This window comes from Capra hircus, chromosome 5 (genome assembly GCF_001704415.2).
Source record: "Capra hircus breed San Clemente chromosome 5, ASM170441v1, whole genome shotgun sequence".
Classification (NCBI taxonomy): domain Eukaryota; kingdom Metazoa; phylum Chordata; class Mammalia; order Artiodactyla; family Bovidae; genus Capra; species Capra hircus.
Window position 1 is genome coordinate 27430408 of NC_030812.1, and position 25679 is coordinate 27456086.

Below are 25679 nucleotides of genomic sequence, written 5' to 3' on the forward strand. Positions count from 1 at the left end.
GCAGGAAGAAGGGAGAGCTGGGGGAAGAAAGAAGAAGAGAGAAGTCAGGGAGACTCTTAAACGCAGATAGAAAATAAACAGTCAAGGTGCTATTTTCCAATGCCAGGCTGGCACGGTGCCCAGGATGGCTGCCCTGCACTTGGGAGCCCAGGGACTGCGCTTGCCTCATCTTTTCCAGAGGTATGTAAGCCTAGATACGTCAGCGTTCAGGTATGCAATGAGGTCTGCGGTGAGAGGCATTGCTCTCGCCCTCTCTCTTCTTCCTTGTTGAATCTGTCCTTCCTCTGGCTACCTCCCCATGCCCAACCAGCCAGCCAGCCCAGCCCAGCCCATGTCCCCTTCCCCTGGAGCCAGGCCAGGCTTGGTTGGGAGGCCAATGACAACAAGCAGCCCCCTCAGCCTGGTAGATTCCTGCCCGGGGAGGAGATGGGTACATGGTGCCGCGGGGGAGGGGCGGGAGCCGCATCATCTAACAGGTTGGTCTGGCTGGGAGGGGAGGCGTCCCGCCCTCGTGGAGCTAATGAGCACTGTGCGACAGGTGTCTCCTCCTCAGTCCCCAGCCTGCCCTGCCTGCGACGGGAGCAAGCCGCAGCCACCACGCAAAGGCTCGCTCGCCGGTCCCTGCGCCCTGCGCGCTCTGGGACCCGGAGGCGGTGATGGCCTGCCGCTCCTGCGTCGTTGGCTTCAGCAGCCTGAGCAGCTGTGAGGTGACCCCGGTGGACAGCCCCCGGCCTGCGACCGCCGGATGGAGCAGCTGCGGGGCCCCCGGGCCGGGCTTCAGCTCCCACAGCCTCACAGGCTGCTGGACAGCCGGCACCGTCCCCAAGGTGACCGTGAACCCCAGCCTGCTGGTACCCCTGGATCTCAAGGTGGACCCAGCCATCCAGCAGCAGAAGAACAGCGAGAAGGAGGAAATGAAGGTCCTCAACGATAAATTCGCCTCCCTGATTGGCAAGGTGAGCAGAACTAGGGGGAGGGGTCCCCAAACTAAGGCCAGTCGGGCTGGGGCAGGTGGCTAAGCTCTGTAGTTCCCCCCAGCATCATGCCCCACCCCTGCCCCAGCCCAGCCAATGGGAAGCCAGCATTGCCAACTTCGAGGCCTAGCTTTGAGCTGAGAGAAGCAGAAGGGGGAAGTCCCTAGCCATCCTGACATGGGAGAGAAAAGGACGCCAGTTTGGCCTGCCTCTGAGGGGTGTCTGGATAATAACGCGCTGCACGGCCTAGGGTCACCCTCCCTGCAGGCAGGGACTAGGGAGGGGCTCAGAGTGTGGCCAAGAGGAGGCCCCCTCTTGGGAACAGCTGCTGGAGGCATGGGCTGCAGTTAGACTCCACGGTGGACGGACAGGGCTCACCTTCCTGTCCAGGCCATTGGATCTGTTCAGCTTCCTGGGGTCAGAAGCGCCGACATGGGCAAGGAGGCGTGTGGGGCAGCCGGAAGGAAGCTGAGAGGCATGGGGTACACCTGTGGTTCCTCAGGAACTAGGAATGCGGAGGATGGGTGCTGCGAGTCTGAAACAGGCGGTCAGCCAGTCTTCCGTGCCCCGACCAGAGCAGAGTGATTGAGTCCCTTGCACCTCACTTTCTGGACCCACTGCCGTGGCCAGCATTCTGGTCTGGCCACTGGTGTCAAGCTCTGGCCCAGGACAGGGGCTTCAAGAGCTCTGAGGAAGTCCTGTCCACCTCCCAAACCTGCTCCTCATTCACCTCCTGCAAGAAACCTCCCATGGCCAGCCCTCCCAGCTCTGCTCCCTCCTGCCCTGACTGAGAATTATGGATAGTAACAGCTGCTGCTGCTTAACTGCTTACCCTGCGCCAGGAACTGTGCTGAGTGCATGTCTATTTCCGTTTCCCTCAACCTTAGGAAGGAGTTACTTCTGTGCCCATTTTACAGCTCTCTCACTGCCCCTTCCTTCTGCCCCGGGCGGGTCCTTCTCTGCCCCTCGCTCCCCCTGCCTCTGGGTCCCTCTACACATGGTCGGTGTCCTCCACTAGGTGGGGGCTCCCCGAGGGGCACAGGGGGAATGAAGTAACAGACCCGGAGCCCCAGCTGGCGTTCTGCCCCCACTGCCCAGCACTCCACAACGGCTGGTTCCCCAGCCGTGCCGATGGGGAGACAGGGCGGCCCAGAGGCAAAGCGCGTTCCCCAAGGTCACACAACCAGCAAGGTCTGGACTTGAACTCAGGTCTGTGAGACACAAAGCCTCTGAAATGGGAGTCATTTCTCCTCACCTCGCCCCACATCCGAGTGCACAGACCAGCATTCCTGCACCCACACCTGGGGTGCCTGGGGTGGGGGTGTGTAGGGGGAGTGACAGCTGGAGGACAACCGTCCCCTGAGGTGGAGCGTTCCCTCCATCACCCCCGGTGGCCGCCCAGCATTCAGACTGCCAGGCAGTCCACCCTAGAAGAAGAGCCCGCTGCCTGAGGGAGGCAGGTCCCTGCAGAACCACCTCCTCTCCAAACACAGCTTAATCCCTTAAAAGGAATGCTTCATGAGCTATGTAATTTGGCTTCGATGGGTGGCTTTTCTTCGTGAACGCCAGGGCTGATATCACCCTGTGCCTCTGCCATGGGGACAGGACGGGTGTGTATGCACAGGGAGGGGCCCAAGGGGTCTGGGTTCTGTTCCCAGAGCCAGGACAATGCCCTCAAAGGTCTTTAGAAGAACTCGAGTTTCCCAACCCCCAGTTCAAGCCTTGGCCTTGAGACTGGTGCTCTCCATGGTGGCACACAGCAAACTGGGGGTGCCAGCCCCTTGGGGATCCTGATTGCTGGAGCTCTGCCCAAGGAGCCCCAACTGATCCACCAACTCTATGGAGAAAGTCTGTTATTCACTCATATCCCTCCTTGAAAAGACCACGAAGGCCCAAGTGGAAGCAAGCAGAGGTTAGAGTGTGAAACCCGGAGTCACATTTCTGGGTTTGAATCCTGGCCTCACCTCTCACGTTTGTGTAATCTCAGGGACATTATTTAACCTCTCTGGGCCTCAGTATACATTGGTGTCATGGGCTTGTCAGAATCAAATGGGATCATTTCTGAAAAACACATAGAAAGCCCTTACCAGGTACCAGGTGTATTTTCTTTGTTATATTGAAAAGGCCCAGAGAATTCCAGCCTAAGGCATTTAGTCCCTGCCAGGCAGGAAGGGCTTCCCAGGTGGTCCCAGTGGTAAACAACCTGCCTGCTAATGCAGGAGGCATAAGAGACATGGGTTCAATCCCTGGGTCAGAAAGATCCCCTGGGGAGGGCATGGCAACCCACTCCAGTACTCTTGCCTGGAGAATCCCATGGGCAGACGAGCCTGGCGGGCTACACAGTCCAAAGGGTCACAGATAGTTGGACATGACTGAAGCGACTTAGCACGCATGCAAGCAGGAAGGAGCCTGGGAAGAAGGAGGGAAGGGCCCTGCTGGAGGGTGGGCTGGAGGAGCTCCGTGGGTAGGGGTGCAGCGTGGAGCTGGAAGGAGCTGCAGGAGCCCAGGGTGAGATGCCATCACCAGTGCAGGGGTAGGGTTCTAGGCAAAGAGAAGAGACTGGCAGGGTGGCCCTCCATCCTGGGCCCTCTGAGGCACCCAGAGAAATCAGAGATCATCGAGGAAGAGCAGGAGGAAGAGGAAAAGGGTTGGCAAGGAGACCCACAGGAGTCCCCCAAGGGGCCCTGGAGCAGTGACAATTCTTTCACTTGCAGGCTGTGTTTCCTTGGGCAAGCCACTTACCCTCTCTGTGCTTCAGATTCCAACTCCCTGCTCTGCTGCTGCTCCGAGGGTAGCCTTGACTTCATGCCAGTCAAGAGACTAGTATAGCTGCAGCCATGAAGAAGGAGGATGAGCAGAAGCAGCAGTAGGAAAGGAGGCCAAGGCGGCAGCGCAAGGGCCGTGCTGACAACAGCAGAGGCTGCAGGCTGGGCCCTCAGTTGCAGACACCAGAGGGGGTGGAGATGGGACAAGAGGAAGCATTGCCAGAAGCGCCTAAGGAGGCTGTAGGGAAGGGACCCAAAAGGGGGGCGCACAGTGTCTTCCCTTGACCTGTGTAGCCTCTGGAAGCCCCCGGGGCCACCCCTCTGCCTGCATGCAGGAAAGCACAAAACAGCCTTTCCTCATGGAGAGACCTTGAGGCTCCCGGGCAAAGCCAAGCTGGGGCTGGAGGCAGGGGATCTGACACCACCCACTTCCTGAGGAATAGGACCTGCAAGTACCAGAGGCGTCACTCTGCACACTCACCAGCCTGGGCTGTGGGCCCATGGGTTGGCACATGCAGCCCCCCAGATAGTCAGCCTCCCTCCTCAGGAGGGGCCCCGCCCAGCCCAGCCTGCTCAGTTCCCCCCAACAGAAAGCACATCTCTCTCCACCCTCTTCTGGGCCTGCTTTTGAGCCAGAAGGCCCACGACCCTGGAGTTGGGCCACAGTGAGTTCTGTGCTTCTGAGCCTCAGTTTCCTCATCTGTAAAATGGGAAGCAGGTAGACCAGGGGCTTGCTCTCCTAGGCCGCTCCTAGAGCTGCTGCCTAGATTGAAGGGCAGGGGGTCAGCCAGAAGAGACAGAAAGAGGAATGAGAGGGGAGTGCTTGGCAGCCTTGACAGGTTGAAAGAAGTGAAGCTGGCACCTCACAGGGTACTGGGATTTCCGGCCCTCCCTCGCCTTTGTTCCCAGAGGGAGGAGCCTTTCAGCATGGAAGGTTCTAGGTGGGGGATGAGTTCCCATCCCCACCCACTGAGACAACAAGCAACTCCCCCAAGTAGGGAGAGGAGGCTTCCCTAAATCCCCTGCAACCAAAAATGCCCTCTGACTAGACTGGCTGGCCAAATGCATACCGTCTCCCAGCAGGCAAGTGCTGAAGCATAGGGTATCGAAGGAAGTCTACGGGGAGGGCTTCCTGGTCTAAAGAGTTTGGTGTTGCTTATGGGTGGAGGAGGGAGCCTCACATCTCTTGTCTCACCCTACCCTCAATATAAACACAGGGCTCCTACTTGTCAAAAGGCAGGGCAGGTGGAGTGAGCAGAAACCTCCCACCACCCCAGCAATCCCTCACACACTCAAGTAGGACAGAAACACTCTTGACCGCATCCCTACTGAACCTGTTTGGCTGCGACGACAGCGCACTGTTGGCTCAAAGTCGGCTTCAGGCAGAATTTACCAGTACAAATGGGAGTTAAGGAGGGGAATGGCAGCCCTCAAATGCCATTGTCCAGTGTTCCCACAGATGTCATCTCCTGCAAGTGTCCAAGGGGCCTCCCCCAGGGCATCAGAGATCTCAGGGAAACCCGGGCATGTGGGTAGGGCAGACAGAGAGGGCGAGAGCCCACCTGGCACCCAGGTTCAGGAGGAACATGAACACGACGGTCCAGAGTAGGCAGCCGCCATCAGATGGGTCTGTCGAGAAGCTGGGCCACGGAGTTGCCGTGTGAGCCTGGACAAGTCACCTGACTGCCCTGGGTCCCCACCTCCTCCTTGATAAATGAAGAGTATAGACCAGTCGATCCAGAAGGCTCCTGTCTGTGGTTCTGGCTCCTTCAGGCTGTGATTCTGGGAGCTGGTGCCAGCAGTGGATGGGAAGACTTTCGGCTACTCACTGTGGCCATAGGGAGCATCACTGAGCTGGTTGTCACAATGCTCTCATGACCGCAGCCTGCCCCATTTGGGAGCCCAGCCCCAGCCACCCATCTTGCCTCAGTGGCCCTAGCCACATCCCAAGAGGCATGCAGATGGCTCTCAGTCTGACGTTGAGGGTGGTAGATGAGGACCAACGAGAAGCAGATACACCAAGGGTCAGATGTTGGAGGGAAGAAGGAAGGCTTCCTACAGTGGGGTGCTGGGAGCACATGGAGCAGGGTCTGGGATGGTAGGAAGGAGAATGATGCTCGGCTGGGCCTGGAGAGGACAGGCAGGGTGCAGAAGAGGGAGGGGGACTCCCAAGCTCCGTGGGGCTGAACTAGATGGAGGGAATAAGAGGACCCAAGAGGGACTCTGCCCACCTGCTGGCCGGTGGCTGGGGTGGGAGCCGTGCAAATCCCTGCAGAAGTCTGAGTAGGAGGGCATGAAGGATGCAGAGTTTCAGAGGAGCCCTGGGCCCAGAGCCCTCCCAGGCTTTGTCCTCAGGCAAGTCCGGCCCCAGCTAGAGGCAGAAGCCAGCCCAGCAAGGGCAACTGGGCCTGCAGAGAACTTGCAGCAGACCAGAGGCCTGTGGGGCAGTGGCTCAAAGATTCTAAACCTAAGAGTGGTTGCATTCCACCCCTAGGCTTGCTGCTTGCTAACTGTGTGACCTTGGGAGGGTAACTTCCCCTCCCTGTGCCCTGTCATCTGTAGAGTGCAGCTGATAACAATGCCTTCCCCGGCGGGTCATTTGGGGGTTTGAGTTAAAGATGTCCAGCTCATAGAACAAGGCCTTGTGCATAGCAGGGGCCACAGGAGCATTTGCTATTTGTTGCTCCGAAGCACCTCCCCAGGTTTTTCTCTCTGCAGGTGGGCAGAGCAAGTGACATCATCCCTGACTTCCAGCTGGGGAAATTGAGGCTTGGACAGACCTCAAGTCCAGGGATGTTAAGAGGATTAGCATTTAAGAACTAACCAGGCCCTACCTTGCTGTTTCCAAAGCTAGAGGAGACCAGGCTTGTCGAGGTGGGTGACAGACAGGCCTCTTGACACCCCATGTTCCCTGGGGTCTCCCACCCAAGCCCCAGGCAGCCTGGAGAACCTGTCATATGTGGGCACATTCACAGCTTGGTCCCTTTTCCCTCATCTCGCTGGTCCTGCCCCTCCTGTAGGAAACCTTGGCTAATTGGCTGTGCCTCTCTGGGATTCTCGGATTCCCCCCCTTATCACACCATCTGCAGTTGAACAATCAGTAATTGGAGATGCCACCTGAAGGTGCTGAGTGAGGGCCCCAGGTGGGTGCCTCTTGAGTAGATGAGCTGCCATGTCCCATGGAAGCCTCCGGCGGGGTGGGTGGCACTGGCTGGGCCACACCTGGCCCTCTCACCACCACCCTCCTGCTCTCCCAGGTGCAAGCCCTGGAGCAGCGCAACCAGCTGCTGGAGACCCGCTGGCACTTCCTGCAGAGCCAGGACTCGGCCACCTTTGACCTTGGGCACCTCTACGAGGAGTACCAAGGCCGGCTGCAGGAGGAGCTGCGCAAAGTGAGCAAGGAGCGGGGCCAGCTCGAGGCCAACCTGCTGCAGGTGCTAGAGAAAGTGGAGGAGTTCCGGATCAGGTAGGGGCGCCCTATGAGGGCCGAGGGTGGGGACCAACCTTCACGCTTGGGAGCAGGGTCCGGGAGCACCAGGCCCGAAAACGAGAAAACTTCTTCGAAAAACCAGTCTTTAGTCCACACTTACTAAAGAGCTGCAACGTGCTAGCGGTATTCTAGATCCTGGGAAGACAAGGCAGTGATCTACAGCTACATCCCAAGTAGGGACCCTTACAACAAAGCAGTGCCATGCTGGCGGAGAGCTACGCTGCTCTTGCTAGCCTCTGGGCATCGCAGCCCTGTCCCCTCCCCCTTCCCCTGGCACCCAAGTCCATGGGAAATTGTGTCACTAGTGAGAGCAATAGATGAGCTCCTGCTTTGGCTGTAGCTTGAGATTTTGATCTCTCTTGAGCTGAAAAGGGAAGGGGGTAAGGGAAGGCAGGGGCCAGCAATGATGAGGTTTGTTCGCATAAAGAAGCAGCCGCCTAGAGGTAAGACACGCCTGACCTCGATGGCAGGCTTGGGGTCTAGAGAGACAAGGAAAACACAGACTGGGGGGACAAGCAGCTGGCAGGCAGTGCGGCCTAGTGGTTAAGGGTCTGGGCTTGGGTATGACTGTGCCCCATGGGAGGGGGTTACTCCTTGCCCATACCCCTCACCATCTCTGTGACCTCGGGCAAGTTGCTTCATACGCAAACTTCAGTGTCCCCCTGGGGGGAGTGGGAATGGTGATGGCTGATACCAAGCTAAGGCTGGTGTGAGGAGGAAGCCAGGAGTTTGGCATGGCTACCAGAGGTTAAAAATGGCCACTCCTCTGCCCTCTCAAGAAGGCTCCATGCCCAGCACACAGCAGTTTGCTGAACTGAATTAGCCAGTCTAGAAAGGCAGACCAGTTAATTCAGTAGCTCAGAGGAGAGGTGACCTTCTCTGACCAGACAATCGTCAGGGCTTCAAAGACAAGGAAGCTGGGCCAGAGCAGAGAGGCTGGTCTCTTTGCTGGAGGCCCCCAGCCAGAAAGAAGGACGGACAGGGTGAGGTTGAAGCAGCGCCCGCCTTCTGCAGGACTGAGGCCAGATCCAAGCCTTGCGATCTAAGGTGAGGCCCAAAGCCTCCCAAGACGGAGGGCGGAGGCAGCCTGTCAGGAGTCCTGGACTGTGGCCGCAGCCTTTGCCCGCGGCCTCTCTGCGTGGCCTCCCCCGCTCAGACCACATGCGGAAGGAATGGTCTCACAGGAAGCTTTTCCCTCTCTGGGGACCTCGGTTTCCTCATCTGTGGATCTGGCTGGGCCCCTCCTTGACCTGGTTGGGGGGCACTTCTCCCCCTACCCTGCCCTCCCAGGTCCTTGGGAAATATGCAGGGAATTAGACTGCCTATTCTGACGGCAATGAGGGAAATCTCATTGGTGCGCCAGAACCCAAGACTCAGTTCACTGATACCTAGCAGGTTCTTGACCCACAAAGGATCAGAGAATAGCAGAGCTGGGTGGGGACTTGGATTCTCCTTTTATGGAGACAGAAACAGAGGCCCAGAGAGGGTGGGGGCTTGTCCTTAGTCACACACAGAGGGATGAGTACAAAGTCCCATCCCTCACCTGGCAAGCTACTGTGCGAAGCTACTCCCAGGAGAACAGCCAGATCGCATCCGTGGAGGCACTTTGTAACTGGAAGTTCTGTACAAACACTGCTTGTTGTTTTAATCTTGCTCAGCCCCCTCATTTGGCCCACTGCCTGGTTTCCATCTGCTGCCTGATTTTACTGTTTAGGTTCAGGGCCTCTCTTCCCCTTCTCTGGGTAGGGAGCCCACTGAACAGGGGGAGGTGAGGCTGGAGGGTTTCTGGGTCTGCAGGCCAGAGCCAGGAAAGCTGCAGCCTGGCTGTGCAAAGCCTGGGGCCCCCAGAAGCCAGGAGACGCCAGGCCAAGCCCTGACAGGGAGGGGTGTACTTTGCCTCTACAAGGCCGATGAGATCAGCTTCACTCCTAGAAATAAACAAGTTTGGGGGGGTGGAGAGGGTACGGGTGTGACCCGCTGAAAAGAGCTGAGAATGGGTTTGGGAGCTGGCGGCTAGCATACAGGCAGGGGATTGGAAATGAATGGGGGACATGGCGTTGCATAAGCCTCTATAGGAATGGAGACTTCTAGAAGCTCTGATGTAGCAGGGACCCCAAGGATCAGCTGGCTAACCCCTCTGTTTACTAGGGATGAAGCAGAGGCCCAGCAAGGGGAAGCAACCTGCCCAAGGCCACATAGCAAGTGATTCAAAGTTGTGTACAATTGTGCGAGCTGTCTGGGGGTGAACTGGGATTGAAATGCAGTGGAGTCGATGAGAAGGGAGGTGGGAAAGCTGAGAAGGGCAGTGAGAGGTAAGGGGAGGTTTGGCACGTCAGAGGGCTCCCACTGGACAGCTCTCTCCAATGTCCCGTTCCCAGGCAGGCAGAACTCTGTTATCCAGAGGAGTGGGGAGAACCTAGACACAGGGCTTGCTTGGGGAGGGCCAGTCAATTTGGGCTTCCCAGCTTGGAGCTCCCCAGACCCCTGACCTCAAGTCAGGAAATTTTTCCGAGGCCCCCAGATTCCAGAGGGAAACTTGTTCATGTCAGCCCAGCCCTGAGCATTTGTGAGTGTGAAGAGACCTGCTCACTCCCTCTGCAGTGAGGATCCCCATGGTTTCTTTCTGGAAACTCTGAGAGATGAGGGCTGATCTGGGACATGGTGTTGGTGAAAGGGAAAGTCGTTTAGTTGTGTCGACTCTTTGCGACCCCATGGACTGTAGCCCACCAGGCTCGTCTGTCCGTGGAATTCTCCAGGCCAGAATACTGAAGTGGGTAGCCATTCCCTTCTCCAGGGGATCTTCCCAACCCAGGGATCAAACCCAGGTCTCCTGCATTGTAGGCAGATTCTTTACCGTCTGAGCCACCACGGAAGCGCTGGTGTTGGAGAGGATGGTGATAATGATAGCAGTAGCTCTAGCGGGTGTCACGCACCTTTGTAAATACTTTATGTGTTCATTTATTTAATCCTCATGAAATCAACATTATTGTGACAAGGGCACATAGAAGGAGCCTATCCAAGGTCACACAGCTAGTTAGCAAGAGGGCCGGAATTTGAGCCCAGATAGTCTGGCTCTGGAACCCCATTCTTAACCAGCACACGACTCAAGCTTCCAAGCCTCTCTCTGAGCCTCCATCTCTTCATCTGTGAAACAAGACCAAGAGAACATCCCTGGCTGGGGGCTCTGAGGGTCACAGGAGAGGCATTTGGCTTGCCTTGGCTCCAGATTACAGACCAGACTCCCTGACCCACCCCACCACCCTGTCCCCACCGCCTGCACCCTCAGGGACCCTCAAAGACTCTGGAAGACCACAGTGGCCAGGGAGAGTGTGGACCCCTCACATACTGAATTTCAGGGAGCTGAGTGCTCTGCGGGCTCTCGTCCTCTGGAGTCTGCTCCCCTTAGTCCCTCTGGGAGGCTAGTGAAAGAGAAGGCCTGGGGGTGGCAGGTCCAGCTACCTGACGTGGGTGACGGGTGATGCTGCCCCTTCTGTGAGGTCAGGGACTGGGGCAGGCAGGCGGCTGTAATTAGAGCCGCCAATGATTCAGGTATTCCCTAGAGAGGAGGGAAGGCAACAGGAAGCCACAGAATCCCCATGTCGGTTGGGGCAGGGGGCCCAGAGGGTAAGGTCAAGGATCCAGGGATCCCATCTCCCCACCCAGCAGTGTCCTGGTTCTGAACACGAGGTGGACTCAACACATCTCATCACATGTGTAGGGAGGAGACACATCTGAGAAGAGAGGGAACACAGCTTTGGAGTGCTGGTGAATTTCAGCCCCCATGACGCACGCACCCGTGCACGTGCACACGTGCACACCCCAATAGACAAGGGAGGGGAGGAGTTTCTTGCCCTGAAACATGTGGGGGGCCCATCTGACTGCAAAACCCATGCCCTTCCTACCCTCTCCCCAGAGGGAAGATGGCATGGTGTCCTGCTGTCTAGCAAAGCAGTGGGAGAAGCGTGGGGCTTCGGGGAAACGTGGAGTTAGGAGAGGAGTTAGGATGTGAGCAAGATGCTTGGAGCAGACACTACAAAAGGCACAGCTTGTATGAAACTGAGACTCTCAGGGGAGGAGATGGGATAAAGATAAAGGAACAAAATGTCAGGGCAAAGGGACTGTGCAATCAGGAGAGGCTTCCTGGAGGAGATGAATGTGGAGCAGAGCCAGGAAAGGGGCAGATGCCCCTGGGAGAGGAATGGCTGGTCATCAGGAAGGAGTAAGCATGGGGAGCGAGATGCCTGCTTCCCCAGAGCCAACACTAGGGTATCAGGAAGGAGAGGGGACATGTCATAGAGACAAAGGGCTGCATCCTCCTCAAGGAAGGGACCACTTTTTTCTAACTGCCACAAGGCAGCAAAGGGATTGCAGAGGCCCCAAGCCCCACCCAAGGAGGGTTAAGCAAACCGTTGCCAAGTCCACCACATCCAGCTGAGCAGGCTCTGTGTGTGTCCCTGGCTCCCCTTCTCCTCCCTCCCCACCTCCCAGGTATGAGGACGAGATCTCCAAGCGCACGGACATGGAGTTCACCTTCGTCCAGCTGAAGAAGGTAGCCTCCCCAGCTCACCCCATGGGTTCCTTCCTCAGGGACCCTCTGCCCTCTTTTGCTCACGATCCCCAAACAAAGGCCCCACAGGCTGAGTCCCAAGACCACAGGCAGAAAGCTAAGCACCTGTCCCCACCCTCCTCCAAGGCTCTGAGCCAGGTCTCCTCTGGGAATCTCCCCCATCATATTCAGGAAGCAAAGTCCCCCCTTACCATACCCCTGCCCTGGGACCCCTCCATTCCTCTTCCCATCATTCATCACTGCTCCCACCCCCAGGACCTGGATGCAGAATGTCTTCGACGGACAGAACTGGAGACCAAGTTAAAAGGCCTGCAGAGCTTTGTGGAGCTGATGAAAAGCATCTATGAGCAGGTGAGAAGACGGGGCCAGGGTCCCGCTGAGCCAAAAGCCAGCTGGTCCCCGGGAAAGGGATGCAGGGGAGGCAAAGGTGTCCAGTGGGTCGTGGAAACTTCAGCAGGCGCTCACTGTTGCTGGCCACAGATGCAACAATTTCCTAAACCCCTTGTGTGCTGCAGTCAATAACCCAACATGTCCCCTTGTCACTCATCTCGTGGAGCATGGCAGGTTCCCACAAAGCCTCTCTCAGGGAAAGCGCCACCTTCGTGTGTTGGGGAGCACTGGGGCATGAAGGGGGCCCAGGTACATCTAGGGCAGGGTCAGGAAGTGGCCTTGGAGCAGTGAGCCAGGAGGCTTTGAACAGTAGTTCTTATTGAACTAATTTCTCTCTCATCCCTGCAGCTTAAATTGCAAACACCCACAGCTCTAGCTCTTGTAGGCCTGCAATGTACCCTCCCCCATTTGGGGATCATACAGGAAAGATTTATAGACAGATTCTCTGGTAATCAGACAATACAAACTTCTGCCAGACAAAAATGACTCAGGAAGGACTTCCCTGGTAGTCCAGAGGTTAAGACTCCTTGCTTTCACTGCAGGGGGCATGAGTTCAATCCCTAGTCAGGGAATTTAAGATCCCACAAGCCATGTGGTATGGCCAAAAAAATAAAAAAAAATCTCAGTCCCAGTAAATGCAGACAGAGGAGCCCACAGACACATTCTCATTTGTCCCTAGGTCCTCACTCTCCCTAGGGGGACAGTAGCCCAGCAAGGCCTGTCCCACAGCCAGTGCCACCAGCAGATGAATTCTGGACTCTGCCCCTTGGCAACATCTGTCTCGTGGGCTTCCTTTGGGATGTGTGTTCTCCTCTCTACATTCCCCATCTTCTCGGGGGTGAGGAGGCTGATGGGGTGATGCTTTGATTCAGCTACAAGCAGGCAGGACCATTACTGAGGGTGACAGGGCACAGCAGCCTGTGTGCTGTAAGCCTCTGGTGCCAAGCTATGGCAATGCAGCCCAGGGCAGAGCAGGGGTCAAAGTCATCACTGCAACCAGAAAGATCTGCTCAGGTAGCCTGAAGGGCTGCTGACCAGGGCTTTAGGGCCTCGCCATGTGGAGAGGGAGACTGGGCCTCATGGCTACACATGCAAGAGAGAACCTCCCAACCCTTGCTAACATTAGGGAGGCAGCCCCCATGGGCAGACCACCCCAAAATGCTTCTTGTCCCCAGCAGGGTCCTCCGCGGCCAGCCCAAGCCCTGAGGGGCTCACCAGGGCACCGTGCCCACTGAGTGGCTTGGGAAGTGGGTGAGAGCTTCCTCTGCCCACACTCACCAGGGCTGGTACCACCCAGCAGACGTCAGCAGGGCCGCAGTTTCAGGGCCTCCAGCCCATCCTGCTCGCCAACATCTTAGGGACCCAGGGCCAGGCGGAGGCCCTACGGGTGTAGAGACATGGCTGAGGAGGCTGGGCATAGCCAGCCGTATACCTGTGCACTAAGGAGACACACCTGCTGAACTTCTGGGCCCCGCCCCACAGCAGGCTGCCGGCTCCATCTGGACTTGGCAGCCCTTGGGCCCCAGTCCTGATTCTACCTTTTTTTTTACCCCCTCATTTCTGTGACTCGGGGCAAGTTATTTCTCTTCTGTGCCTCACTTTCCTCATCTGTTAAATGGGGAGAGTGCTGGTAGCAGGTTCATCATGCTGTGATGGGGTAAATCACTTAACAGATGTTTATAGCATGCCTGCTAGGTGCCAGGCACTGACCTCACAGCTGGGAGCCAGGCGGGCAAGTTTCCTGCCTTCAGGAGAGCACAATTTAGCTAAGAGGGCACAGGTGATAGGCTAATAAACATGTCTGGACAAGATCATTTTGGAGGGGAAAAGTTGCTGGTATGCAAAGAAACTGGGCCATGCCTTAGTGCTAGAATGGTTGGGGCCGTGCGTCTCTGAGGAGGCCCAAGAGAGTGAAGCCCCAACCTGGAAAGATCCAACTCAGCAGAGACTTGAAAAGGCTTCAGCAGAAGGAAGGGCTGTGTGAAACACCTAAGGCGGGAATGATGTGATCCTCGCAGGGAGAGAAGGTGGCAGCTGTGGCTAAGACAGAGTGGGTAAGGGCCAGGTCACGCAGGGCCAGAGGCCCAGGATGCGGTGTGGACATTATTTTAAGCAGGATGGGCAGCCCTTGGTGGAGACGGAGGCAGGGTGCTGTTGGAGGGCTGCTGTGGAGATGGGGCCACAGTGAATGCAACAGTGCATTATTACACATGCACGCATGCTCAGTCGTGTCTGACTCTTTGTGACCCCAGCGACTGCAGTCCGCTAGGCTCCTCTGTCCGCGGGATTCTCCTGGCAAGAATACTGGAGTGGGTTTCTGGGCCCTCCTCCAGGGGATCTGCCCGACCCAATTAGTACATACACATTCTATTATGTTATATTATATCATATCACATTGTATTTATACTATATTATATTGATACCACCATATTATATTGATACTATCATATAACATAATGTATGTAATGTAGCATATTTATAGTATATATTATATAACATGCATTATATACAATGTGTAATAATACAATATTATTTTCTATATTGTATACTATATAATCATATTTTATTGTTTTATTTCTAACATATTAATATAATATGAAAATAATATATTAATTAAAATAATAAAATATGATTATATGGTATATAATGTAGAAAATAATATTGTATTATTACACATTATATATATAATGCATATATAATATATATATATATAACAATAGCAGTTATCATTGTTTTGGGTGGCAGCGAGGTGGCAAGTTGGTGTCGGGACATGAGGTACCTCCGCAGGCTGAGAGGGCAACACTGACCCATAAAGATTCCCCATACCAATGGTTCTCTAAGCTGGCCCTGCCTAGTAGAAATATACTGCAAGCCACATAGGTAATTGTAAGTTTTCTAGGAGCCACATTCTTTTTTAAGTGAAGAAACAGAAAAAAATAATTTTAATATATTCTATTAAGCCAATATATCAAAATATGATTATTCAACAAGTAATCGTTATAAAAAAAAATGAATGGGCTGTTTCACACACGTTTTCCCATTGTAAGTCTTCAAAATCTGGTGTGTGTTTTACACCTCCGGCTCATCTCAGCTCTGACCAGCCACATTTCAAGTGCTCACGACCTCACAGGGCTAGTGGCTCCACATCGGACAGAGCTGGTCCAAGTAAAGAAAGGTGCCAGCCATGCCACCTCGGGTGGAAGAAAACATGGCGGGATATGAGCAGCCCTGGGAGGGCCAGGCACTAGTCTCAACTTTGGAGTAGATACCGGAAAAGCACTGCTGTATAGCCCACCCCAGGGTCCCAGGAAACAGCCCTCCCCTCTCCCCAAGACACACACACAGGTCAGGATATTTATGGAAAGCCTTTCCCAGAAGCCGGTGGCTATAGGCTGCTCAGGGCCTCATCTACACGTTGCAGCCACCTGGGCAACACCCCTTCCCCTCACCTCCAGGAATGCTGACTGGTGACAGCACCCTGGGGCTCCCACCCCACTCAGCTTCCAGGATTCACCCCAGCTCCCAAGTGCGCTGGGGCCTGGCTGCATCCAGCCAGAAAGCCACCTGCCCCACCTGCAAACTCTGGTTCCAGGGAGATTAGCTACGGAATCTACCGACAAGCCCCTGCAGCCAGCACACCTCCCGGGATACTGACCCCTACAAAAAGGACCTGGCATGTCTACGTGCCTGCCTTCATGGTGCCCCAGGAGGCCACTCCAGGAACAGGCTGCTCAAGCCCTGGACACTTCCTCCCAGCTCCATCACGTTTTCCAATCACACCAATAGTTTCCCAGCTGTTGTTTATTGAGCACCCACTATAGTCCAGGCACCAGGCTGAGTGCGCTCCAGATGTAATCTCATTTAATCTTTCCAATAAACCTATAGAGTAGGGAGCACAGACTTTGGAGCGGCTTGGATTTGAATCCTGGCTCCATGATTATATGGACTTGGGCAGGTTCCTTTATTTTTCTATGCCTCAGTGTCCTCATCTGTAAAATGGGGAGGACAATAGTACCTAGCTCACTGGCCCGTTGTGAGGATTTATTTTGTGAGTATATCCTAAAGCACTTAGAACAGTGTCTAGCACATGGTATTTAACAAATGCCAGCTGATTTCAATTCCACAATTATATCCACTTTTCAAATGAGAAAACTGAGGCTCAGCTAGCTAAGTTTAAGGACTTGGCCAGGGTTAACCCAGCTAATAAAAGGTGACATTATTCACAGCCCAGTGCCGTTGATCACTACATTTTACCGAACGGTACTGTTACCCCTCGGTCACCATATTCCCTGACCTGGGGGCCACGATGACAATAGTCACACATACGGAGGCCTCCTCAGACTCTGGCTCCTAAGAAAAGCTCTAAACTTGAATCAGCTTGATTCTTGCCAGCTTGGAGATGCACATCCTCTCCAGCTCCCCCCACCCCCACCCCGCTACGGCGGCAATCCCGCACCACACAAGTCAGCATTGTTATGCCCTCTGCAGCCCGGCAGGGCCAGCATGTCTGAACAGGTCTGCAGATGATCCAAGCCCTCCACTTCCTGCTTCTGTTTACCATGCTTGTGCTTGCACTGGCTCTTCCCAGAAAGGACCTGAGGCTGCCCCACCAGCCGAGTTTCGCCCATCCTTTTGCTGCTATAGTGCCCAGTGCTCTGACAGTGCCCTGGCCTTCTCCTCGCCCACAACAAATGCCACCTTAAGCCTGGGGAAGAAATGTCCCTGGAGAACTTTGTCTGAAACACTCCCATGCCTGCCAACCTCCAGCACATGGTGACCGAGGGGGCCCCAAGCTGCATCCCTGAAACTGGTTTGCTGCCAAGCCCCAGCTGGGATGTCAGTTCCATCTGGAAAATGTCAATCTCCAGTGGGGCCCCAGGAAGCAGAGGCGGAGCATGAGCCTGTATTCCGGCAGGGGGTGTGGTCTTCCCCTGCTCTTGCTCAGAGATCTCTGTTAGATGTATTTGAAGATCGACCAAAACCCTCCATCCGGAGACCCTCTAAAGGACAGCTGGCCACTGAGCTCAGGGTCCCACCAGCTCCAAGGTGGAGACAGGTGGCCTGCCACTGCTCAAACTTCCTTTTCCAGGAGGCGATCCTGATCACCAGGGACGCTAGTGGGCAGGGTCAGGCGGTGAGCAGACAGGGAAGGGGTGGGCTTCCTCTGCAGGCCTCGCAGCTGCCCACCCCCATGGTCTCCAGCCACAGGGACACAGCCACAGGTCAGAAGTAGCAGCCTCTGCAGGTCTAGACTCCAGAGGTTCAGCCACAGCTTCTTGGAGCAAAAAGACGGATGAGGGTCAGGAGGGGCCCAGAGGCAGAAACCAAGATTGGAATGCAGTCATGAGCCCAAAACAGAACCTGGACCTGACCGGGCCTCCTGATCCAATTGCCCCTTTTCAGGAAATAGAGAAGCCAGAGGAGCATGCTAAACACCAGAATGCGGGGCAATCAGGAAGATTCAGACTATAGGCAAGCAACCTGAGGTTTTCAATAAGAAAAAGACAGGGGGGAAATAAAAGAGAGAGAGAGAGAGAGATGAAGACAGTATCTACAGAATAAGAGAGACATGTGGACCAATGGCGGTGCATAAACCTTGTTTGGATCCTGAATCAAACAAAAAAAAGGTCTTTTTTTAGTTTTCTTTAATTTTATATATTTTTAAATTTTATATAGGGCTTCCCTAGTGGCTCAGAGGTAAAGAATCGACCTGCAATGCAGGAGACCCAGGGAAGAACCCCTGGAGAAGGGCATGGCAACCCACTCCAGTATACTTGCCTGGAGAGTTCCATGGACAGAGGAGCTTGGAGGGCTACAGTCCATGAGGCAGCAAAGAGTCAGACACGACTGAGCGACTAACACACACAAACAGCTCCCCCTGCCATATATGTGTGTGTGTGTGTGTGTGTGTGTGTGTGTGTGTGTGTAAAATGAGAACACTGACCAAATCTTGATGAAGTAAGGGTCGAGGATGAACTGTGAACACCAGCAGTAGTAACTGTGCATCCATATCCCACCCCTCCATCCCCCAGCTGAGCCCCGCCATGCCTCCCTGGGTGCCTGGCCCCTCTCCCTGCCTGTCAGGCTCCTCAGCCACCTGACTCACTCTGTACAGTGCTGGCCACGGACACTCTGCTTACACCCACCCACTCCTCCTTTCCACACGGAGCCCCACCCAGGCCCGAGCTACTGATCAGCACCTCCAGGAGAAGCAGCCCAGGGCCCTGGAGGGACACCTTGCAGCCCTTCCAAAGACCCCTGTCCCCACTGGCTTTGCTACACACTTCTGAGCCTTCACTTTGGAAAGCTATCAGACTGCAGGGCATGACAGAAGCATATGTGGGGCTTCAGCTCCCGTCCCTGCCCCTCTGAGGGAACTTAGCAGGAGCAGCCAAGCTCTGGGCCCAGCCCCGCCCTCACAGCTGTTCCCATCAACTCTGGGTGCCGCAGCTTCTTCCTTATCTGTAGTCTGGGGCTGACAATTGAGCCAGCCTGGTGAGGATGACACGGGGACATGCCTGGAAAGCACTTAGCACACACACCGCCTGGTCTCTCAGGAGCCCCCAGGGAAACAGGAAGTTTTACCCCTTCCAGAGGTCTCTGAGCATTTTCTAGCTAGCATTTTCTAGGCAAAGAGAACAGAAAGGAGGGGAAAGCAGGATCCCAAGGGACAGCAAGACAAAGATTACTGAGGCTAAATCCTGTAGTTGCGGCTGGGCAAGCCCCCCAGCTAGACAGGGAGGGGTAGTGAGTCTCCAGGGTGACCCGGAAGTCACCTGGGCCTCCGCTGCTGGCGGGAGAGAAGGGATGCAGGATCGTCAGCCTCTGGTCCCCTCCTGCCCTCATCACTCACGGGCTTCCACTCCCACATGCACTCAGCAGGGACACTCCTCTGCCAGATGCGGAGTCCTGGAGGTGAAAATGCCTCAGCCAGGCCCTCGAGGAGCTCCCATCCTGGGAGGCCAAGCTGCACAGCACTGAGCCTAATGATAGAATGCCCTCAGGCCCAGACGTCCTGGGCCCTTTCCTCCTCTGCCAGGAGGAAGGAGGCCCACCCTGGGAGCCTAAAGCAGTGTGTATGTTGGAGGTGAAGGGGACAGTGTGGGGAGGGATGGTAGGAACTGAAGAGAAATTAGGCTTGCAGGTGGGCCTCCAGAGATAAGGGTGCCTCCCTGCCAAATCAGAGAGGAAAACCGACAGGTGGGTGAGTTGGGCGTTGGGGGGACTGCTTCTCAAGAGTACAAGCTGCTGCAGAGGCAGGGCAGGGGGCCGTTTACCCTCTGATCATCTCTCCAGGGAGACAGAGAGAAGCCTGCCCTCCACCCACCAGGGAATGAAGAGACTATGGGGACCATGGCTGAGGGTCTGGGGCCCCCCACCAGCCCTGAGCCCCCATGTCTGTGCCCCGTCAGGAGCTGAAGGACCTGGCAGCCCAGCTGAAAGATGTGTCGGTGACCGTGGGTATAGACAGCCGCTGCCGCATCGACCTGAGCAGCATCGTGGAGGAAGTGAAGGCCCAATATGACGCCATCGCGGCTCGCAGCCTGGAGGAGGCCGAGGCGTACTCCCGGAGCCAGGTTTGGTGCTGGCAGGCAGACTGGGGGGATGCAACCCGGGCAAGATGGGCAGCAGCGGAGTTGGCTAAGGCCGCCTGCAGCTCTGGGTGCTGAGAGTCCAGGAGAGATGAATGGGGAGACACGGGGGCGAGGGAGCCCACAGCAGTGAGTTCACAGGCAGGGACGGAGAACGTGAGAGCCCAGCGGTGTGCCGGGCCACAGAGGTGACGGGGACAGGGGCAAGCCACAGTCTGCACCCTTCAGAGGCTCATGGCGGCGCTGCCACCCAGTGACTCCAGCCCACGTTGTGGGCACAGCTCATGGGGCTCAGTCCAGGGCAGCCAAGAGAGGGATCCTGAGATGGACGTGGTGGGGGCGGGAGCAGGGAAGGAGGGAGACGCTGGCCTGGGTGGGCCACAGAGGCGGGGATGAAGCCAAAGGTGAGGAAGAAGGAGGAGCCGGGGGTCCTGGGGGGACACAGTGAGCTCCCCTGACTGCCACCCCCTCCCCGGCCTCCAGCTGGAGGAACGGGCCGCCTGCTCGGCCGAGTTTGGGAACAGCCTCCAGAGCAGCCGCACTGAGATCGCTGACCTCAACGTTCGCATCCAGAAGCTCCGATCGCAGATCCTCTCCATCAAGAGCCATGTGAGTGTCCGGGGGACCCACCTGGGCTGGAGCAGGGCAGAGTGCGGGACACATGCTCTCTCATACCCTTCACACACACATACACATACGCTCACACAGGCTGTGTTGATGTGAGCCCTGGCTTTGTGAGCCTGGACAGGTCACTTAGCATCCCTGTGCCTCAATTTCCTCATCTGTCCTTAGACAGCTCTGAGGACCACATGAGTTTGGCCGGTAAAAGTGCTCCATAAACTGGCCAGGGCTGTTGGAACGTTGGAGGGTCCCCTACACACACACCCAGAGCCCCCCGCCTCCCCCCAGCTCTGTGGAGAGGAGCAAAGGGAAGCATAAGCCCCAGCTTCCAGATAGGACGAGCCTTCAGAGAAGTGCCATCGTGGAAGGACAGCTGGGACAGGCTCCTGTGGAGCCCTGCCATGTTTGGTAGCCTTGGGAAAGTGTCTCCTTGGGTCTAACTGAATGGCCTCTTGCTGCGATGCACTCCGTTACCATGCCCAGGAACGCCGTGCCGAGTCATCCCGATGCACACTCCCACCAAGGACAGAAGTGGGCTCCTGACCTGACCCGCTCTCTCCCTCCCTGCTTGCTCACTGACCCCTCTTTCTCTCTGTCCTCCCAAACTTTCAGTGCCTGAAACTGGAGGAGAATATCAAGGTGGCCGAGGACCAGGGTGAGCTGGCCTTTCAGGATGCCAAGGCCAAGTTAGCCCAGCTGGAGGACGCTCTGCAGCAGGCCAAGAAAGACATGGCGCGGCAGCTGCGTGAATACCAGGAGCTCATGAACACCAAGTTGGCCCTGGACATTGAGATCGCCACCTACCGCAAGCTGATGGAGGGCGAGGAGAGCCGGTGAGGAGCAGGGCCAGCGGGGTGGGCCTGGGAGAGGGGAGGACTGGAAGCCCCACGGGAAGCCAGTACCACCCGCCCCCTCACCCAGCAGTGTGATACTGTGAGCCTGGCAGGCCTGGGTTCATGTCCTGGCTCAGCCACTTACAAACTGGAACTTCAGTCCAATTTACTCAATTCTCAGTTTTCCTATCAGGAAAATGGACTGATGATAAGTATGCCTCACCTGTGCATACAATCCCATGTGCAAATACCTGCCACCAATCAGTGCTCAGCAAATGATAGCCATTCATGCAGGGGAGAGGGGACAGAGCTGGCTAGCCAAAGTCACACAGCAGGGCAGCCCAGAGCTGAGAGGGACAGCCAAGAATTGGCCTCTGCCTGCCAATCCCCAGGCCTCTAATCCCAGGGGAGCTGAGCCACAGGTTCCCTTCACATCCCACCATCTCTTCCTCCCACAGGATGGACATGCCCTCAGCCACTGTGGTCAGTGCTGTGCAGGCCAGATGCAGAACTGGTGAGCCTGCTTGCCCCAAGAACCCATGGTGGGAGGGGGACAGTGGTGGGGGGCGGATCATGGCCCTAAAGGCATGATATTAAATGCCTCCCAAACCTCCAGCCCCTACCCTGCCCCACCCCTTATGTTCCCTGTAGCTGTCTCCAAGTCCAGCCTCTCAAGAGCTCCCTCTCGGAAAAAGAAGAACAAGAAAGGCCCTGTGATCAAAATCACCGAAATGTCAGAAAAGTTTCTCTCGCAGGAGTCCGAGGTCTCAGAGTAAGGCTGCTGTCCATACCCCAGGAGCCCCAGGCCACTTCCCTGCAGCAGCAAGGACATAAAGCTAGACTCCAGAAAGCAGCTTGGAGCCTCTAGGTTGGGAAGGGAGGCAAACCTGATCCTGAATGGAGAAGAGGGTTGAAAACAGTGACTGCTTTTTTGCGGGGGTATGACAGGACTGTCACCAGTTACTCAAAGTCAATCGGAGTCCACCCTTCCAATATCTGGCCAGAGGTCTTCCTGCCTGGGTAAACTGGAATTGGGGTTTTGCCTCCCCTCCTTGCTCCTCGCACAACAGGGGGCTCTAACCAAGCTGCCTTTGACCCTTTGCCCAACCCTTGCCCTAAACTCACATCTCAAGTCTTGCCTTGCCTCTGACTAGGAACCAAAGTGAGTGCACTCACTCCCCTAGCCCCGGCTAGCCTCGAACCAGGGGCTGATGGGGACTACGTGGGCACCCTCCACTATCCAGAGTTCCTGGGGAGGTACCTGGATTTCCTGCACTGCCTGGGCTTCCCAGAGACCTGACAGTATTAGGGAGTGAGGGGAGGAGGCTCCCTGGGTGTTTGGGACCTGAGCCCAGAACTCTGAGACCAGCCCAGACACCCATGCCCCTCCCCTTCTCCTGTGAGTCCCTCCCAGCGGGTCACGGTCAGAACTGGACAGCTGTCCAGCCAGCTCCCAAGCACCTTTTCTAGAAGCTTTTCTTGCCATGACAAACTCCCTGAGGGGGGAAGTGGGAAGTGGGGGAGACCAGGCAGGAGAACTGGACCCTCCTTTCTCCTTTCTGTCATCCTGGGGTTCACCACCCTGCCTGGAGTCTGAGCTCTCTGCCTCCCATCCAGATGCTTCCCAGCCTGAAACCTGGTATGGGTATGCACCAGGCCCTGGAGACTCCTCTTGCCACCCCTGCCATGAAACCCCAGGCCCATTTCCCATGAGTCCCACTCCTGAGGGTCTCCATTCCCTCCATCAGGCCAAGCAGCCTGGCCCTCCCCTCCCCTGCACCCACACATGTGGATCAGAGGTCCTTCCTGTCTTCCTCTTCCACGTCTGCCCCTCTGCTGCCAGCAGGGTCATGAAGAAGGCACTGTCCACTCAGGTCCGGGAACTTCTGAGCCCTTGAGGTCAGGTTGGGGGCCCCAATGACTAACTAAAGAGAAATTCTGCAGCAGCGATCCAACAAGAAGGTTTGGGGCTTAGAGGAACGCTCCTCTTTCATCTTCTTAACTCTTGCCTTCAGGGCCTTGCAGGGAATCTGGCAGCTCCACCTTCCCACCCCGAAGGCCACCTTCTCTTCCTCCCTTTCCTCTCCCTACCTCCCCCTTGCCTCACCTCCTCTACGGGACCCAGTCTTTGATTCATTCATCTCATTTTCCAGGACAGGATGGCCCAAGGCCCTGGGCCCCTTCTAGGCCAGAAGGTCCTCCAGGCCTGTTGGGGTTGCTAAAGGGCTACTGACGCTCAGGCTTGAGAGAACTCAGACATATACTTATCCCTCAAGTTTCAAAAGGGTGCTGATTGCTGCTTTTCCTCCACCTATTTATTGGTTTCCATGGGAGCAAATCCTCAATGGGGATATACGATATTAAAAGTATATATATTATTTTTTCATAACTTATATAGCTTTTAACTTATTGCTTCCCTTCCTGTTTCTGCATAATCAATGCTATATATTATACTACCTGGAGAGACAGCACATGTTCTAGCCGACCCACCCGACTGGCTGACTTCTTGGGGTAATGCCCCCTTCTCCCTGCAAAGGGATGAAATAAAGTGCTGAGATTGTTCATGGATAGAGCTGTGTGTCTGTCTGCTTTTATATCCCCTCTCAGGATTGGTCAATCATTGGTCAAACAGGTTAACCATAGGACTTTGGAAATCCTCCAGTTATGGGAAAGGGAGTCTAAGGACCTAGTTATACCTTCAGACCAGTGCAACTTGGCCATGGAAAAGTTCTCCTGCCCTGCCATCCTACAAGGAGGCTATACCAGTGTTGACCTACGTTCCAGTACCTCCCAGTATGCCCAGGAACCATATGACCACCTCAGCAAGCACAGACATGGGGCATTCCCCACGTGGTGGCGGATTCCCTCTGAAGCCTTCTGCCCGATTGTGTGGGTTGGCACAGCCCAGAATATATTCTGATAGGTACAGGCCTAATCCTGTGAAATCAAATTCTAGATCAGCAAACAAGGATCAAGGGCCTTCTCCAAGCCCAGCCCTGCAGTAAAACACCTACGAGTGCTCCCCACCCTTCCACCTGGAGAAACTCACTATCAGGTCAAGAGAGGCGCTCTCTGCTCAAGGTAGCAGTCTGGACTTTCTCTCCAAGTGCAGAAGGCAGAGAGGAGAGGGGCTTGCTTAGGGAATTCAGGAATCGGAACAGGAAGAAGAGGTGTCTCAAGGACAGGAATTTTGGGGGTGAAGTAAAGCCTTTGAAGCATTTGTGTCCTGGCTCACCCACTCACTGGAATGAGACAAGGGGAACCTCAGTTTACCCATCTGTAAAATGGAACACACAGCTTCCCTATTTACCTAAAAGGATATCTGGGGATCTGACAAGCTAGCTGGGCTCATTCCTACCAAGACTAGCACATCTTGCTTCAGGACTCTGAACTGTAACAACTCAACAAGAATAAAGGATTACCAGTGATGTCGTTATTGTTATTACAGCAGATATTATGGACTAGTTATTAAAAGATATCAACAGACTAGTTGGGAAACTAAAATCAGGCCTGGAGCTAGCTCTTTCAGGGTACAGCACAGCCATGCCCCAGGGCTGAGACTAGAGACTTCCACTCAGGGTTTATCCATTCTCCTGGGCCGCTAAGAGATGGGCTCTGCTCTCAAAACTCAGAAGAAATGATGGACCAACCCCATTCCTATGCAGGAAGGTCCTGGAACCGAGCCCAGCTCTCTACTCATATTATCTCTGTTTTCTATTCTATTAACTCCTGAATTATGAATTTCTGAACACGAATTTGAATTTCTGACACTGAATTCATAATAAATATTACATTTTTTAAACCTATTTGTAATTTATTTTCCTTTGCTTTCTTTGAATTTATCAGCGTTCAACTTCTTGAGTTAAATGTTTTAACTTTCCATCTTCCCTTTTTTTCAGTATAAGATCCTCTAAAGACCATAAGTTCCCATTTATGTACTATTTTGACTGCTTCACATGTAGCATTATTTATTAGCCTTTAGTTAAAACAATTTTATTCTTTGACTGTTAAGCTGTTAAGAAAGCTCTGCACATAGGGTCACTCATCTCACAGACATTTACGGATACACACTTAAATCCAGAAGAATTTATCTCTGCATCCTAGCCTCCCTAGTCCTCTACTTTAGCAGTGCTTCCTTGCCTCTTTGTGGGCCTTTTATCCTCTAAACTCCTTGCGGGCAGGGACTGTATCCCATTACCTCCCCAGGGCTTTGCACAGTGCCCAGAGCATAGCAAGTTTTCAGTCAAAGTAAAATGAAAGAAAGAATAAATGAACGGTGTACCTCCCAGCCCGAGTCTCCTAGTCTAAAAGTCCCATGAAGGTGAAGGCATATCTCCTTGGCCTCTGTGTCCCAGGTGTCAGTGCAATGCCTGGCCTGTTGAAGTAGCACTGTAACTCTGCGAAGAGAGAGAGAGGAGGAGAGAGAGACAGAACGAAGGCAGAGGGT

The 25679-nt window shown here is 55.0% G+C and overlaps 1 protein-coding gene across 2 annotated transcripts; it reads left to right on the forward strand.

Moving 5' to 3' along the window:
* KRT80 (keratin 80) lies at positions 313-23804 on the forward strand. Of its 2 annotated transcripts, none has more exons than XM_018047729.1 (9): positions 313-956; positions 6997-7205; positions 11718-11778; positions 12052-12147; positions 19599-19763; positions 20262-20387; positions 21012-21232; positions 21691-21746; positions 21849-23804. In XM_018047729.1, exons 1-9 carry the CDS (start codon positions 657-659, stop codon positions 21881-21883), a joined length of 1269 nt encoding a protein of 422 aa, XP_017903218.1. In that variant the 5' UTR covers positions 313-656; the 3' UTR covers positions 21884-23804. The 2 variants fall into 2 exon arrangements, with proteins under 2 accessions (XP_017903218.1, XP_005680158.2); XM_005680101.2 differs by having other exon boundaries at positions 21884-23804.

Bases quoted from the DNA above. Each gene is read 5' to 3' on its own strand.
- KRT80 (XM_005680101.2), top strand. From the start codon at position 657: ATGGCCTGCCGCTCCTGCGTCGTTGGCTTCAGCAGCCTGAGCAGCTGT. The intron at 11,779-12,051 runs GTAGCCTCCCCA...TCCCACCCCCAG, and splicing joins CCTTCGTCCAGCTGAAGAAG to GACCTGGATGCAGAATGTCT. The intron at 21,233-21,690 runs GTGAGGAGCAGG...TTCCTCCCACAG, and splicing joins ATGGAGGGCGAGGAGAGCCG to GATGGACATGCCCTCAGCCA.